The sequence below is a fragment of the Dermacentor andersoni genome, chromosome 1 (genome assembly GCF_023375885.2).
Source record: "Dermacentor andersoni chromosome 1, qqDerAnde1_hic_scaffold, whole genome shotgun sequence".
Taxonomy (NCBI): Eukaryota; Metazoa; Arthropoda; class Arachnida; order Ixodida; family Ixodidae; genus Dermacentor; species Dermacentor andersoni.
The window spans coordinates 32950001-32968416 of record NC_092814.1 but is presented as its reverse complement, the minus strand read 5'-3'; the positions used below and the strand labels follow the sequence as shown (position 1 = coordinate 32968416).

The 18416-nt window shown below is 46.9% G+C and overlaps 1 protein-coding gene across 1 annotated transcript in view; it reads right to left on the bottom strand.

The window, feature by feature from the left end:
- Positions 1-18416, bottom strand: part of LOC126546074 (cell adhesion molecule Dscam1-like) — a 706711-nt gene that overhangs the window by 491942 nt on the left and 196353 nt on the right. The window contains exon 2 of the mRNA XM_072286086.1: positions 1737-2045. Coding sequence (XP_072142187.1) covers positions 1737-2045 — 309 coding nt within the window. The remainder of the gene's footprint in view (positions 1-1736; positions 2046-18416) is intronic.

Sequence of the window (18416 nt, the reverse complement as noted above, 5' to 3'; positions counted from 1 at the left end):
CGCCGTTTGGATCCAATCCAATCCACAAGACGCGACATGCGAAGCCGGTCTCGTAAGAGCGTATGATCGCTCCAAACTTTCCAACTCCCGTCGCGTTCGGCACCTAGCAGACGACGTGCTCGGTTGCAAGATGACTGACAGGAGCGTGTCGTTATTTTGATGTCACCAAAAACGTGGCCGCGCCCCGCGGCTGGCGACGTCGGCGCGGAGTAGGCCAATCGCGCGCGCCGGTAACCGAACGAACGCGCCGAACAACGACATCCAATCGCACCCCAAGGCCCTTCATTTTGCATGTGGTTTCCCGGTCGAGCAGTGTTCTTCGTCTGTTGAGCCCCAGAGGCGCACACTGTCTTCCCGCGGTCTCCCCTAGCGACAAGAGGTCAGAGCCATGGCTTCTCGAAAGCAAGCGTCCCTAGAAAACGTAAGTGTACTGACATCAACTACGAACAGGTAATGCGCGATGGCCGTCGTATCTCCCCGTGCTTCATAAAATGTGTTCCCCCCAGGGGAGATTCGCCTCGTTCCCCCTGCTAACCTGCCATTTAAGGCCGTGAAGCGAGTCGCCGCTGAAAGGATCAGGGACCGGGCGAGATGAACCTGGGACACCAACCGCGAAAGTGACGAACCACAATATATACGCTATAGTGGTATCACTCACGCCTCAGCATTCAATGCCTCCAGCGCTTCTACAAGGGCATGCCATGTGTCCGTGTGGAAGCACTGCGGGCAGCGCTGCACACTCGATTTTGTACGCTCACATCCAGAAGAGCCGTGGTAAAGGCGTATGCTATTATAAGCGAAATTTCCTCCTCAACTAGTCGCAATAGTAAAGTGTACATATCCGACGTACAAAAGGTTGGAACCAGCTAAAAAATATGACAAAGAACTCGCACCTCCCTATGCGGCACCTGAATTACTGCACTTCGGCATTATTATATTATTATGGAAGTCCCATCCTTCTGCGACTTTCGACATTGACTTTTATCTCCTCCCATGGTGATCAGTGAACGATTAAAACCATACGATCTACCTATGCTGCCTGCCAATTCATTAAGACCTTGATTAAAGGATTAAAGAAGGCCGCCGCGGCAGCTGAATAATAGAGAATCGCATGAACGTGCGATGCGCAAGATGTGGGCTCGGCTCCCACCAGCGGCAAGTTGTCTTTTCGTCCACTTTCATGTGCTTATTTTCCCTGTTATTTCTGTATTTCAGTTAGAGAGAACAGTTATTTCCCCTGCGCTTTCCCTGGCTTCGTTGTTTGTTGCATTCATATGCCAGTAACTAGCAGAAAATCGAATCCATTGCTTCCCCTTATTCTTCTCTCCCACTTTCTACCTTGTTGGTGTCGCTGTCGCTTCACAATAACCACGCACTTCTATCAAGACAGCCACAACCGCGTCTTTGATTACGTGCCTCCAACATCGGCCCACCGGAATTATTGCGCCAATATCAGACGCAGACCAGTGACTGTTCAGTACAATGCTATCGCATTAAAAACAAATTATAGCATATCATGAAGATTTTTTGTGGTTTTAGTCGTCCAGGCCTTAACGCCTTCTTTGTAGGTGAACAGCCGCTATACAGTTTGTATGTTTTCTAGACGGTGTTTTCTTTTACGTGTGTTCACTCTTCAAGGTGAAATTACGCCATCCTTGAGCCAGATTTGTGCTTGCCTCTCGTCGCCAGTTACTCCGGCACAAGTCCTCTATGCTGTCGAGAGTCATGCCACGTACCGGCTGTCACGCGGACGTCCCTGCTGCCGATGATGCCGTAGCTGTTGGACGCCTCGCAGCGGTAGCTGGTGGCATGCACGTCGGGCCGGTACTGGTCCACGCCGAAGGGTGGGAACACGAGCGAGCCATCGGGCCGCAGCTGTCGAAGACCGGGCAGCTCGGTGACGGGCGCGCCGCTGTCCGCTTTGCGCCACGTGACCGTGGGAGGCGGGGAACCGCCCGCCGAGCACGGCACAACGGCACCCGTGCTGTTCAGGAAGGGGACCCAGCCGGGGGGCTCCTCCTTGAAGAACAGTGGCGGCGACAGCGCTGCGTTGACAAAGAAAAAGCGAGAGTTCACGCGTCGCTGGGGATTTTTTAGCAATTGTTGAGTCAGCGACGAGGTTTAACGTCCCAAATCGACAAACTGGCCACGAGAAAGGCCATTTAGTGGCGCACTAATCGACCACGCGGGTGCTTCTATAGTTGCACACCCAAAGCTGCGAGCAGCTGTGCAACTCCGGCAAACTCCGACATGCGCCGGTTTCCGTGGAAGGGAATGGAACCCCAGAACGTATTCTTAGCAGGAAAATATCATTAGCCCTAAGATCACCTCGGCGGGAAAATGAAGCGATGAAATAATTTATTTACTTTTACCATTAGAATGTGCGAAAATAATAATAATACTGCGGTGGGGAACAGGTAGTGCTATCAGATCGCTTCGAGGGGGCCATTGCCCACACCACTGTATACTATTAGCGTCGCAAGAACCATAAAGCGCCAGCTGCACGCGTTTTTGCGACGGCGACATGAAAATGCGCAGTTAACGCCTTGCGGGGTTGAGGGGCGGGGGGGGGGGAGCAAAAATTTTGGATTGGACGTCATGCGGGAACGTTGCATTTGGGAGCTTTGCGAGACCAGGACACTAGTAAGGTGCCTTGAAATTCACACGCGCGGCAGAAGATACGCCCAGAAAAAAAGAAAGATGATCCTATTACAGTGAATTTGTATATAAATATATGGTCAAAAATTATCAAAGTTTCTAATGCTAAAGTTATGCACTAAAAAGAACAGCGTCCTCACATTGTTAGTTACAAGAAATGTCTTCTACAGTCTCTTTATACAGGGTGATCATTATTAAGTTTTATGGGATTTTTAAAAGTAGCCTGTTGCAGATAATGTAATTCTACTCCTTGAGCTGAATCATTCAGAGAGGCAGGCATTGCTTGCGAGAGAAATCAAAACATATGTTGAGCTAATTTACAACAATCCACAATTATCTCCAGAATTAAATACTTTACGGCAAGATTGCAATTTACGAATTGTAGCCGGTGATATTGCAAGGCATATCCACTTGGAATGAATTTCGAGAATTCGAGAGTGGAGATATAAGCCATCAAACTTGCCGTAAAAATGCACTGTTGTTCCACTTACTTCTTTAGCATAATGCTCTTTTATGCATTCAAGTACAAAGGTAACTAGAACGCCCGTCGATTCGTTCCATACTTTGGGGAAGTAATGCCGCAAAACTGGTGTCACCCCGGAAATTCATTTCAAGTGGAAACGTCTTGCAACCTAACTGGCTACAATTTGCAAATTGCGATATGTATAGTAAAATAAGTAATGAATAAGTTAATTAGTTAATTTTTTTTAATTGGTTGAATATGTTTTTCGATTTCTCGTACTAGTAATGTCTGCCTCTTCGAATAATCTTCGAATCTTCGAACTAGGAGTAAGCTTCCTAGTTCTTTTCCTCCACTGTGAATCAATGTTTTTGCTGTACAAATACCTCAACACTTTCCCAGCCCATTTACTTTCTTCCATATTTCCCAGCCGTTCATCATACTCAATTTTACAGCGAGCTTCACTCACTTCAAAACTTGTCCAGCCCATATCACCCTGCACAGCTTCATTTGTAGTCTTGCCGTGAGCGCCCAATGCGAGGCGTCTCACTGACCTTTGGTCACCATCGAGTCCTGATTTTACCCCTGACTTCAAGCAAACAACCGCATTTCCAAAAGTACGTCCTGGAACCATTACACCTTTCCACATACCCTGGAGCACCTCGTACCTATTGTATCGCCCATAGTGCTCTGTGTTTCATTATGGCTGCATTTCTCTTCCCCTTTACTGTTATTGGTTTTTCATGTGTTTCCATATATCTATTGCCTTCGTTTATCCATATACCAAGGTATTTATATTCTTCTACTCGAGGTATTTCCTGGCCGGGTAAGCACGCCACAAGGAAGCGCCACACGCGTCCTTCATTCTTGCGCTTTTTTTTAAGAATAATTTCTAATCTGCCGCACATATCCAGGGTGCTTTTCTTAAATTGCCTGTAGCCGATAGCACAGTTCTAACCCTTGATTTAAATTACTACACGAGGAAGTCATTACTTCTACGAGAAATAAAATGTTTTGTTGAATAATTAACACAATTACGGTAATCATTTGTTAAATAACTGACGGCACATATTTCAATCTACGAATTGTAGCTAGTGAGTGTGCAAGGCATACCGTCTTACAACGAATTTTGAGGACGGCACCGGTTTCCAGGTATGCGCCGTCAAGCTTCCGGCAAAAGCGCACTGTTGTTTCACTTACTCTTAAATTAAATCAAATTATGGGGTTGTACGGGCTAAAGCCACTCCTTGATTATGAGGCACGCTCTAGTGGAGGACTCCGGAAATTTTGACCACCTGGAGTTTTTTAACGTGCACCTAAATCTAAGTACAGGGGTGTTTTCGCATTTCGCCCGCATCAAAATGCGACCGCCATGGCCGGTATTCGATCCTGCGACTTCGTGCTCAGCAGCCCAACATTTAGCAACTGAGCAACCACGTCGGATTTACTTACTCTTTTAAAGAAAACGCTGTTTTATGCATTGAAGCACTAAAGAAACTGGAATGCCAACGCATTTCGTAGGCCTATTTAAAATAATATCTCGAAAGTGGCGTAGTCTTGGGAATTCTTTCTAAATTTATATGCCTTGTATTGTTACTAGCTACCATTAGTAGATTAAAATATGTGCCGTCAAGTAGTTAATTAAAAAGTTAATTCCCGTAAATATGTTAAATATTCAGTTAACCATTTTAATTTCTCGTAGAAGCAATGACTGCCACAACCAATTAAAATATTGATGCAATAAAAAATGAAAGAACAAAAGGCACCCTCTATATGTTCTGCGGTGTCCTCCTCGTTTTCAGTACTATTGGTCCTGTTTCTGAGCACAAAATGCCCAGACATGTATACAATAAGCCGAACTCATCGACGCGAGCACATCACATGTTGTCCCGCCGTACCCGTTAGGTACGGCGGGACAACATATGATGACAACAACATGTGTTCGTTATACGCATAATTGGCGTCATGGGTCACGAGGATGCCGATGATGCTTGAGAAGCTGCTTGCGCTGTAGCATCCACACAAACGAAGGTGTATATTACATTTCAACCTATGATCATCTATTAAAGGGAAGCTGAAGAGTCTGGCGGGAACCTTATAAACCATGAAGGTAAAATTTTGGGGGGAATTTTTCACTTAGGAGTGACGCAATCGTCGGTTAAAAGTGCGCTGTAGCTCCGCCCCCCGTCGAGCGCCGCGCGCTGCTGCTGACGCTGACGATGCGAGCGAAGACCGGAAACGGCGGCGTAGTGACGTCAACACTGGTGTTCCGCTTCTTCGTAGCCTCCGCGACCGTGCCTGACCGGGCTTATTTCTGCGTGCGTGCCGTCCTAATCTGCTTCGCTCGACCCTACATTCCTTTATTTGCGTGTATATAGGAGTGGTAGTTGACGTGCGCAGCATCAATTGAACTTGTAGGCCGATCATGCCGGCGTTCTTTGCAGCCTACGCTTGCACGAACACCAGCGGCCGCGACGATGTTCCGATGTTCCATTAGTTCCTGCAAGACAAGAAGCTTTCAGCTAAGTGTGAGGCTGCTGTGAAGCGAAACAATTTCAAGCGCTCAAGAACAAGTGTTGTGCTCTAACCACTTCCGTGACGATTACTACCGGAGTTTATCAATAATGCGTGCTTTGGGTTCTCAAAAAAAAAAAAATAGTTAGCACGCTGAACGGAAGGTGCATGTTTATCACCCACCCTTGACGCAGGTTTCATCGCCAAGCGCCGCGAATTTTCTATTCGCACGTGTGTTGTGAAACAGCCTGCATGCAGCTACCATAACGCAGTGCAAGCGTAAAGCTTGCATGTGTTGGAAAGCCTGCTCACGCCAAGACGCTGCACTCCCCCTTCTCTCGCACACATAAGAAACCGACCATCTCACGTAGCCGACGGAATTCGCCGGTTACGAGTAGCGTGCGGATGGCGCGCTGATGAAGGTTCTATACTACACGTGCTACAACAGCCGCTAAACTTTTCCCGCGTTTAAACCGTCTGTGTAGATTGCCGACAGCTTTGGGGCAGCGCACAAATGCCGAAGATCGCATCACCGCTTACGTTCTACGAGGAGGCATGCAGGAACATAACACTACAGTTGTTTGCTTAGAAACGTACTCACTGGAACGCTGAATGCAGCTTAGCAAAAAACATACTCGCCAAAGAACATTTCCAACACCCAAGGAGATGCTAATACTTGGCCTTCGTTCGCGTCGAAAGCAATGCTTGCACCAGCATTTTTTGCTTCTTGGAGAGGCTGGCTCTTCGCAATCGGCTCGTACATGTAGTATGTACAAGTATGTACGTACGTGTAGTATGTACAAGTATAAACCCCTTGCAAGTGATCTTGCACGCGACAGCGACAGCGCTACAAGCGAGGCGATGGCTGTCGCGTTCACTCGTCGTCTGCAAGCCGAACTCCACGCGAGCGACGGCTTTGAGCGACGACTTCCCGGAATGAGGGCAGCAATATACGCGCCAAAACTAGCGTGGCGCATGCTTTATCAATTTAAGTTGATGTATTTTACTGAAGAAGGAGCATAAAATATTTCTGAAGGTCTTGCACTAGGTTCTTATTCTTGCACGTGTAAAATTCAATAGTTTGCTCGTTCCGTGCGACAAACAGCAGTATTTGAGTTATGTACATCCAGTTTCGGCTTCGCACAATTGGCTAGTCGCTCATAGCATTTCCGGGCGGCGAGCGACGAGTTCTAGATTTCTAGAAACGAGCGATCGAGCGACAACACCGAGCGATTTGTTCAAGCGACGGCCCGTTTTGTCGCTCGAAGCCGTCGCCCGTCACCGTCGCGCGCAAAATCGCTCTCGTAGAGTTTGGACTTAACGCCGAACTCGTCAGGGAAACGCAAGCTCTCGAAAATTTCCGTGACCGTCTCAGCAAAACACCACCAAACTACTTTGCACCGTGCTTCGTGTGTAGCGGCAGCAGACGGTCCGGACGAACACCATTGTTGACGTCACGAGGCGCCCGACCAATCACAGGCGCAAACGAGGCGCGCGAGCTGGGCGTGTCTGCTGCTGCACTTTTCGTCGAAATAAAATATGTTTGCGCTATCTTTCACTCAATTTTGATGCGATATTCGAATTCAGAGGGTTGAAAACCACGGCGTACTGCTCGTCACTCATTTTTTCTGGAAAACCTTTCAGCTTCCCTTTAAGTATAAATGGCATACTATATAAACGAACTGGGTACAGTGGGAGCACGCGGACGCAAAATGTGAGGGCATGTTGCGTAGAACATAATTAAGTTAAATACGCCAAAACGATGCGCATTCCTGAGCAGCATGTCATTTGCGGCAGCGCTTGTCTTGTCTACATTAGTGCCGATGTAAGAACGTGGCACGTAAGAACGGGATGTAAGAATGGGACACGTGTGATGCTAGAACGCGGCCTTTAAGAAAGCCAAACATAAGCTACATGCTTGCTGTTACAGTTCTAGCATTCGCCTAACGACGCCATAAAGACCCAGCAAGTCTAGAAGTTTCAGTAAGACGATTAGAATTTAGAACTAACGTCGAGATTACTGGACAAAGGTAGCAAGTAGGGGTGTGCGAATAGTGATATTTGAGATCGAATCGAATATTGAATACTGAAGAACCGTCATCACAATTTATATAAACCGATATTCACATCCCAGTATTCTTAATGTTAGCAAGTGTCTAGTGCATTACATAGTGCGTTATGAAGCGCTGTTCATTAAAAGCACAAATGGAGCATTAGAAGCAAAGATGTAGTTTCTTCGCATGCACAAGGCTCTTCAGGGAGTGGTAATGATCGCAGTGCAGCCCGTAAACTATGGCCACCTGAGGGCTCCGCTACACTAGTTCTCATGTTTTATGTCTATACTATGCCCGCGGGGATGAAAATTTACTGTACTTTTGCTCCAATTTTATATTCTTTGGGCGCAGTCGACGTGTTGAAGTAATATAATAAAAAAAATTAAATAAATATCTAAGAATAGAAAACGCAGCTCCTGTCAACAGAGAATTAGACATATCCATGCGACGAATGAATAACGAGCATTGAATGGGTTTGCCTTACACAACATCGATGGGGGAGGAGATTTTCGGAACAGGCATTCGTGCTTCAACTGACATAATTACGGTGCTGGTCACGATAATTATACTATCGTAAAATTTCTCATCTGCGGTATTCTGGGCAGGCATAATGCAGGAATTCCCATCACTTCGTGGCTCGGACCAATAACGAAATGCGAAAAGGGATGTAATTAGAACATACTCTTTACATTGTGCCGGTGCCGCTCTGTTTAAAGAAAGGCGGACAGCTGCCGGAAGCTTGCACATTCCAGGTCTCCCGTTAGCTTGCTATTGCAACAATCGCAGGTAGTGTAGGATGACGTGTCGTTGCAGGCCATACCAATAAGCAATAACAAATGAGAGAACGCACAGCCACCCACACAGTATTCTGCAGCGTGGCACCTTGCAGTTGCACTGCCTGTGGTGGCAACTTGGTTGAAGATAATTTTTCCTCAGCAAGGCTATTAGTTAGTGCGCCTCTACAATATACGGGAGGAAGCCAACTGCCCCATATGAAAAGCTCAAAACAATGACTTATGCACCGCAGTAGGTGAGGGGCATTGGCATTGTAATGACGAGCACTAACTCGTCGATTTTATTTCTGGTCTCTGTGGCAACATTAGGATTGTAATAGAATGTGAGAATACTCGTGTTCTTAAGTTCACATTCACGTCACACAACCCCAGCTGCTTGAAATTAATGCTGAGCACTTCATCACGGTGTCATCCAACAGCTCGCAATACAGCTTCTGGACGTTGAAAACACTTTAGGTACCTCATTATTTCATTAAGTTTCGCGCAGTAATGATATATCAGTTGTGCTGCAATTCTAGTTCATGATTGTACTTTTCGTCTCTGACTGCAGCGGCGCCACGCTTGCGTTATCACCAGGACGACCAACGACCAGACAGCACGACGAATGATGAGATTAAAAAAGAGCAAAACTAAAAAGAACAATTGTATTGTTGCGGTCCAGGTTTGCTTCTTCAGCTGCAACCAACCGCAACAATTCGCAGCCCACCCCGTTAAATCTTTTTCTATGGGTCTAGTTTTCGCTGTACTGTGGGAGGAATAGCTGAGCGGAGAGATACTCCGTCGTTTCTACCACTAGCAGACGCGCATACGACACGTCTTAATTATTCAAGAGCCCACACACACACACACACACACACAAAAGAGAGACCTGAAATGCAGCTCGCTTGGGCAACGATGCCTGACGCAAATTAGTCGACGCACGTCGCCGTAGAAGCTGACGCGAGTACAGCCACGTGGCTAGAGACAGCTTCATACGAGACGGTCGGAGACGAGGCACCCAAACTCATTAGTTGAACTTCCTTTTTTAATTTAATTTTTATGTTCTTTTATTTGCTTAGATTTATGTTTCGTGTAGTTCTACGTTTGGTGCTGTGGTCACAGCGCAATTTGTGGCATCTGTGGTGTTGCCTTTGCCAAGTCACCCATTGGAGAACGCGAGTTTGTAGTGCTGAAACAATTACGTGATATAGCGAGCATCCGACTCTTTAGAAAGTCTTATAGCATGCAAGCTCTGCAAATGTAGTCCGGTAGTGGTAACCTTCCTGCAAAAGATGTCATCCAAGTCTATTTTAGGCTATCTTTATATAGACTGCAGTCCTAAAGAGAGAGAAGGAAAAAATGAAAGTCAGGGAGGATAACCAGCAGTGATCCTGGTTGGCTACACTGCACTGGAACAAGGGGGAAAGGGAAGGAAAGACAAAAGAAGAGAAACTGCACTGCTGATATCGCCGACGTAGTAACGGCTCTCTGCTGTATATTACCGCCGGTCACTCATACCGGTAGACTTCAGAAATCTCAGCAGCGCTTGTGTGGCCTTTTGTAGCTGGCTGTATTCCTAAAGAATATAGCGTACGTACATTACTATTCCTCACCAACTCAGCGCAGTGCTGTGAAAGCTACGGTTCACGTCAGTCAATCAGGAAAGGGAACCAGGGAGAAAGGCTCCTCCATTGCCCGCCTTTGAGCTTGCGAGAACCACGATCCGATTATGAGACACGCCTTAGTTGGGGGCTCCCCCTGGGGTTCTTTAACGTGCACCCAATTCACGGTACACGGACATTTTGGCATTTCGCGGCCATCGAATTGCCACCGCCGTGGCCGGGATTTGATCCCGCGACCTCATGCTTAGCAGCGCAACGCGATAGACACACGTCGCCATTGTGAGTACCTTTGAGCTTCACGGAAGCACTAGTTGCGCACAATGGGCGGGCATTGCGCACGGCACAGAGTTGGTCAGAGGGTCGTGTGGGTATCGCAAGAAGTTCCGGCTAACGCGGCAGACCTAACCTGCACCGCACACAAAAATGCTCAAATGACTGCCGAGCAACCAACCTGGGACCGTATTTGGCAACGATTCTTTTCCTCCATTAAGTGCCGCCCAGTCACCGATCCGAGCGATACCGAAAGAGCGGCTTCAGGTGAGCGAGTGACGAATTTCAGAAAAAAAAAAAAAGGGAATAAACATAATACTTACGCAATACCGTGTTGGTTGCGTACCTTACAAAAGCACTATTCCACTCATTTGGAAACTATAAGCAAATAAGGCTTAGCATGTTCACTGATATCTTTGCACCAATGTGCAATACAGGGAAAAGTAAAAGAAGGGAAGGGGTGCAAACAAAGCAGGGATCGATAAAGAAAGAACCCCAAAGATGACGGCCGGTCAGGCAGTAAGAGTTACCTGACACGCCCGCTATAACTCAATTATGAGGTGCCATTAGAAATGCCATGCAGTGAGCGCGAGCACAAAATTCTCTCAGCATCGCCCGACGAAATCTCCAGCGTCTGCCTAAATAATAATAATAATAATAATAATAATAATAATAATAATAATAATAATAATAATAATAATAATAATAAACACCTATCGGACTTGGTTGCCGTACCGTAAAGCTGGTGCGAACATTCCCTCCTGCCTAATCCTAGACATACTTGCTAGAATGAGAGCAGAAATTCACAGACACTCCCATGCGGTGATGCTTTCACTTGATACAGTGAGAAATTTCAGTTGTGGTCCGCTGCATACAATGTCGAACAATCGCAAGGGCATGGCGCTTAAACGCATTTCGTACGCAGGTTAGTATACTTCCAATGGTCAGGGCTTTCAGTTGACCGCTGCGTTCTTGTTGCTACGGCAACATTAAGCCCCGACGTTACAAACGCTACAACGGTTTTGAATGCGTTTCTGTATGCAGGCTCGAACTGAAACAAATTGTACCTCCAAAAATACGTCAAGACGCAATCTCGGAGATTTCGCTCTAATGGTACATTTTGTTGTTGTAGAAAAGAACTATCGATCGCTGGCGCGTACAGCGCAGCGCACGTCCGCTCGTCTCGACGTGGGAACAGAAGCCGCCGCATCACTGCGCAACACACCATCAGCAGCGAAACCAGCACGTCTCGTGCAGCCCTTTTATTACTGCTCGCTGTTATTGTCCGCGTGCTTACTTCGGCGCTAGACGACATTATTCGTCAACGGGCGGTGGGGGAGGAGTAGAAATGTTCTGGTAACGGTGCCCGATCAGGAGCCAATATCGACCGCGCATCGGTCGCGCTTGCGCAAGCTGCAGCTCGGTGACAGCTGTCATCTATAGCACGGCTTGTCTGGAACCGTCACACGCCGTCAAACACCGCGCGGAAACCAGAGAAGGCGCGAACGCGGAAGCAACACGGCCGGAATGGCCGTCGGAGCAGAAAAAAGAACGAGGCCAAACAGCGCGAAGAGGAAAACACAGCTGCGAGGTGGCTCTGGTTGGAGATCGCTCTACGGAGAACTTTTAGTTAGCTGGATTGTGCTTTCGAGGCGTAGCTGTCTTCGTTGTCACATTCGCTCCCCTGAGATTCTTTGACAGTAGGCGTCAGCAGGAAGAAAAAGAATGGGCTGTAGCGTGAGGCGTATAGGAATAATGTGCGGCGCAATTCGATCACTATGTTATTGGAATTCCGATAATATCAGTACTCGGAAGAAAAGAGAAGGTGTCAGGGCCACCTGTGCTTGTTTCTGTCTTGCACCCAAGGACACTACATTATGTGGTGAACTTAATGAGTCTACTGCAATAATAATCATAATTAAAGAAAAAAAACACCTTGAATGGCGAAGTCACGATTTTTAGGCGTTACAAGAAGAGGCGTACGCATAATGCAACATTATCAAATCCAATTTTACATGAGGGGTGGAAGTTTTAGGTCTCACAGATGCAGTTGGAAAGTGCTGCAAGATTGAGAACACATTTCTCAAACGAAAACTACCAGAATTCAGTGAAATTTGTTTAGGTAACATCGCAAAAAAAACGTTGTGCGAAATGGGATGGAAGTGGTTATATGTTGACTTGATCCTACCAATTAAGCGAAGTATATAAACCTTTAGATGGTTTATATACGGAAACTTTAGAAAAAAATTGTCATAAGTAATTTAGGGCTTTAACTAAACTTTGACTACAACAACTATGCCACTTTGTTTTCCCTTATATAAACCGGTTCTGGGGATGGTTGTTGCATCAAGCGGGATTATTCTGGCACGCTTAACCGACAACTGCTCCGCCTGGATATCTCATACATTTTTAGCAAGGGTGGGTCCATTATTTAAGCAATGCGCATGTTAATACACCTTCTGTCACAAGGCGTAGGCTTTACGCACGAAACCACGCATGGAAAATTCTTCCTACTTCTCCAATTTGCTGGCGATTATACTCTCTTTTGTTAACAACCTCAATTCCGGTTTCTTTTGCTTAAGTCTTTGGCATAGGCCTGCCGGCCGATAAAGCCTCTTTACGCATTGCTGTCCGTTCGCTCCTCACAGTCTTTAATATACCGCGTTCATGTACTAAAGTGCGGATGTGAGTCATACAATGCAAATAAATAAGCTGTGCGAAAAGTCAGACAGAGTGAAAACGATAGGAAAGTTACACGTCCTTGCACGAAGTCGCACAAATGCATGCAGAGGGGCTTTCTTAATTATTCTTTTTTCTTTCGTTCCTACAGAAATAACGCAGAATGTTCTCTATAAATACGTGCGGAGTGAGATCACGCACAGTCAACATAATCTGAAAGACCGAACACCCACAGCTCATACTCCTCGGCATTCAAGAAATGTTTCAGGGTCCCTCCTTCCGCAGGCGAGATGGGTGCAGAAGGCAACATTTCCTCTAGCCGCCGTCTGGTTTATCTGCGCCGACAGGCGACGCGCACAAGCGCCAGCTTCGTGGCTGTTTTGTTTCCGCCGCCTTCGCCGTTGTTTCGTCCGAATGCGCGAAAAACGTCCGCGGGCCTTTCGGTTTCTCGCTGTGCGCTCCAGTTATCTCGAACGTTTCATTTCAGCGCTCGAATGCGCACCGGTCCCGACACACGCTGCGAGTGCTGCGAAGCCGTGTTTTGAAAAGCTCCCCGCTTGCAAAAGCAAATAACTTAGCAAAGACAAGGTGCGTCTTCCACCGGCGGGGCAACAAGGCCGAGCTTGTGCACACAAATACATGCGCACCAATCTGCGAATTACAAACGCGCGCACCCACGGTCCAAATGCATATCTTCGTGCTCACGGAACGTCGCTCTTCTTTTCCCTGTCGCCTTGGCTTCACTCAGTTCGCCACGCTCTCCGAGTCGCGTCTCCCGACGCCATCGTTTGTGGCTGCTTACTCTTCGCTCGACGTTTGTCTTGCTTTCTTGCGAGGTTGGTTGCTGCAAAAAATGCGGCTGTGTTTGTTGCTGCGCGCATCACAGGGGTCTGCAAGCTTCACGCACTCTTACGATGTTGCCCCGACAGTGGCCGTGGAGCCCAGCGTGCAATTACTTTCTCCTCACCGGATGGCCTATCTGTGTTTTCGAAATGAGCATCCTGACGGGTAGAGCACTCACATATATGTGCATAAATTTAGTTTTCCTTTTTTTTCTTTTCTTTTGCCACGCTTATGCGCTCCTTGCGCATGGTTACAATGCCACGTCCTCGTACGTGCGACCATTTGTAGCGAAGAAAGCAATAATAATAGCACTAACGACTATAACAGAGGAGAGGCGTGACTCCAACCAAAGGGCTAAAAAGTTCAAAGTGAAGGATAAGCGCGACTAGAAGAATGAGCAGTGTGAAATAGCGGGGGTCCTTCTCCCAAGACAGCGACGAATGACGGCAGTGAGCTGGACGGACGTGGTGAAAGCAAAGCAACACAGACGAAAGCACCCTCGAGCGCTTAAAAAGCCGCATGGAGGGTAGCGAGTGAAGGTTGTATAAAGAGAAGAGAAAGTGTCCTCGAGAAGACAGGTCTCCTTGACAGAGGCAAACTTGGTAGCGTTGCCCGGCGTCGTAACTGTTGAAGTGCCGTTGCGAAAGAGCCTTCGCGGGAGCGGCGCGGGGGGGTGGGGGGCGAGTCCGTCAACGGATGAGTTCGCGCCCGCAACGAAATATGAGACGCCGTCACCGGGCGCCGTCGTCAAGCGAAAACGACTCACTCGCGATCCAGTTCGCGCTGCATGGGCCGCTACGCAGTGTACGTAGTTGCTTCTTGGCACAGGAAAGAACAGCGCCCAGCTTTCGTTTTCTTACTTTCATTCCCTCACCCCCTGTTTTTTTTTTTTTTTATTGCGCCGCAGCGAACTCATGCTTCTTGTGAAGAATGTTTTAAGAGATGTAGCGAGTGAAGACTTTCGTCTGCCTACTCCTAATGGCAGGCAAGAAAGAAAGAAAAAATGAGACGTCTCGCAATAATAATAATAATAATAATAATAATAATAATAATAATAATAATAATAATAATAATAATAATAATAATAATAATAATAAAAAAGAAGATAAGGAGGAGAAAGTGATCACTGAATGGAGTAGATCGAGCGTACCCTAAGTCAATCTTGTCCAGTGCAGAAAGACTAAGAGAAAACTAAACGAAGCAAGCAATATGTATTGGATAAGGGCGGGCTTGGACGCAACGAGGGCACTGGGAGAGAGAGCTTCTGCATGGGCTTCAGCTGACGCCGCGCAGTACAGCTTTGCTAGCCGCTTATAGGTAACAATCCCTGGTTATAGTATTCATGAGGAAATGGTGGAACTCGTGCTCCGCCACGAAGCTTTAAAAAACCAAACTCAGGCAGGACGCACTTGCCATTGTCCCTTCGCTTCCTTCCTTGTAACATTACTGAGCCACAGATAGGATCTCTTCCGATGCCCCTGACTGGGGAGGCAGGTCTTCGTACACTTCTTCGCATGAACCTGACGACCGATTGCAGATGACCAAGGAACGTGTCTCGCGTGGCCGGTTTCTGTGACTACGGCAGAAGGTTGGCACATGCTTTCACTGTGGCCTGGAACGCGTGTAGTAATTGTCAAGCTGATAAGAAAGGAAATATTGAAGTCAGATGTGCCGGAGAACTACAGCCATAAAGTGACGGCAAGTGATCTCAGATATTCTTGGAGCTCCTGTGAAATGGCATTGCCGCGCACCTTTTTTTGGTTCTTTCTTATTATGCCTTGCTGGAAATCTTTCGCATAATTGAAGCAAAAAAGTGGAAGATGTAGGTTATTTTGACAAGTTTTCATTGCCTCTACAGGACAACCTACTAACCAGGTACATTACAATTTCACTCTTTCACTTGAAAAAAAAAAGCGAATTGTTGAGAACAAAGCTTTCCCCGAATATCACAACAAGCTAGATCATTGTGAACGCAAGATGCTGAGCTATCCATGCTACTATGGGTTTGATAAACGAACACCTTGTCCAAACTTGACAGCGTATGCTGCTTCAAGGATGTTAATGCAACTTTCTACAAGTTCTGCGGAATGTAAGCTCGCATGAGGCTTTTGCAGAATCGCAATGTTTCTAGAAAATGCCGACTTATGCCTTTCTTTTGACGAACAAGCGAGGAACCGTGGTGGCCACACTTTTGGGAAAAATATCGAATTTTTTTTTTAATTATGGGGTTTTACGTGCCAAAACCACTTTCTGATTATGAGGCACGTCGTAGTGGAGGACTCCGGAAATTTCGACCACCTGGGGTTCTTTAACGTGCACCTAAATCTAAGTACACGGGTGTTTTCGCATTTCGCCCCCATCGAAATGCGGCCGCCGTGGCCGGGATTCGATCCCGCGACCTCGTGCTCAGCAGCCTAACACCATAGCCACTGAGCAACCACGGCGGGTGAGAGAAATATCGAATCTGCGCTCTCAGGCCTAAACGTCAGCTACAGAACTAGCCAGCGGGTGTTCGCCGGACACGGTAATGCTTTGCAAGATTCTGTTCCGCTGTTCTCCTTACGGCATTTCCCGTGGTAATTTTACAAACGACGACATCCACACGGCGCACCTGGCGCACCCATTGCTTACGCTGAGCGGGACACACCGGGCAAACGGGCAGTGTTGATTGGTTCCGAGATGGCCATTCAAAGCCCAGAAACAATCCTAGATCAGAATATTAACCAGAAATTGGTATCAGACATCACAGTAGTTTACATTGTCCTTTATAAAAAGAAATAGATATGTATCTTCTTCCACTGGCTGCCTAGTCAATGCGGCAGTGACGGAACTCATCTCGTCAGTGAAACTTCCCGGTTAGCTCACGCCAGCGAACAGTCAAGACTATTCCCATTATCAAGATTCGGCTCTCTTTAAAGCTCCTGTTAACTTCCATCGTCGGTTGCACAGCCTGGGTCCTTCACTTTTGGACTTTTGGACAACCCAGACCCAAAACTGTTGTGCCGCCGTATAATCGGAATGGTCAAGCTCCTTCATTATGGATATGGACAGCTTACTTACGCGCGATAAAGTGCAAAGAGACCATCTGTTGCCTCCTCCACAATCGCCCCCGATTTGACGGCGAACAGCCAGTTAGGCTCGCGTTAAACAGGTTTAATGCTCAACTTTCTGAGGAAGCAAAGATGACGGATGCGTGACATCACCCATTATTCAACCAGGAAGCTGAGCGAGCGTTGCTAGTACTGCTAACGTGAACAACCTTGCGTGGCCACTTTCAACGTAGTCGTGTCCCTCGCACCTTCTATCTTGTCTCACTTTCGCCTCGTAGTGTAGCCAACCAGGCGTTTATGTTTGGCTAATCTCCTTGTCTTTCATTTTTTTCCGTCTACATTCATGTTTATTTATCTTTCTCTCTACGTTTACGTTAGCGCACCCCGAAGAAAATCTCCATAAGGTAATGTTTATCTTCATATCAAGTTTAAATTCACGTTTTCAAATTCACTCAGACTCCCGGAATCATCAATTTACGTAAATCGCACTAAATTTGTGCAGCAAAGATTGTGTCAAAACTTTTTTATAACCAGAATAACATCGATAGTTCCACCTATACCTACCTAACCCCATGAAACAAGCACCACCAAACGCTACAGTAATGCCGTTTCAACTTATTTGATTTGAGTACTCATTCGTTCCACAGGCGATCAGGGAATGGGACAGTCGGTCTACATGTATAACTGTAACAATTCACATAATTTTTTATCAGTACTTGAAAGCCGCTTACACGCCTTCAAGAGATTAACTGTCACCCTACCTTGTCGAGTGTACTTTGGCATAAGATGTTCATTAAGTCTTATATAACAGTTTCTAACATATTTACTAATGTGCTTAGCATATGATTTTCGCTTGGTAATAAGTGTTAGTATTATTACATAAGATTTATCTATTTTTATTCATTCGCAATAATTGTAATATGCTTTTATGCATGTGCCATTCCTGCAACAACCGACCACGAAATTGGCATATTGCAGATGAAATAAAAATAAAATAAAATGAGTGGCGTACTCTTATCCATACTGGCAAAAGCTGTGAAGAACGATGAGGGTTCGCACAAGCCGTTCGCAGCTTTGGGACCGTCCTTACTGTCTTATGTTTCGTGCCTTGCTTAAAAAAAAAGAAATAATTATGGTTACAAGTCACACGTTGGCACTCTTCAACCGCAACGCCTTCGCGAAAGCAGCCCCCTGCCCCCTCTTTAAACACACACACACACACACACACACACACACACACACACGCGCGCACGCGCAGGCGCACACGCGCACACGCGCACACACGCACACACGCACACACGAACGCTCACGCACGCACGCACACGCACGCACACACACACGCGCACACACGCACACACGCGCACGCACACGCACGCACACACGAACGCTCACACGAACGCTCACGCACGCACGCACACGAACGCTCACGCACGCACGCACACACGAACGCTCACGCACACACGCACACACGCACACACGCACGCACACACGCA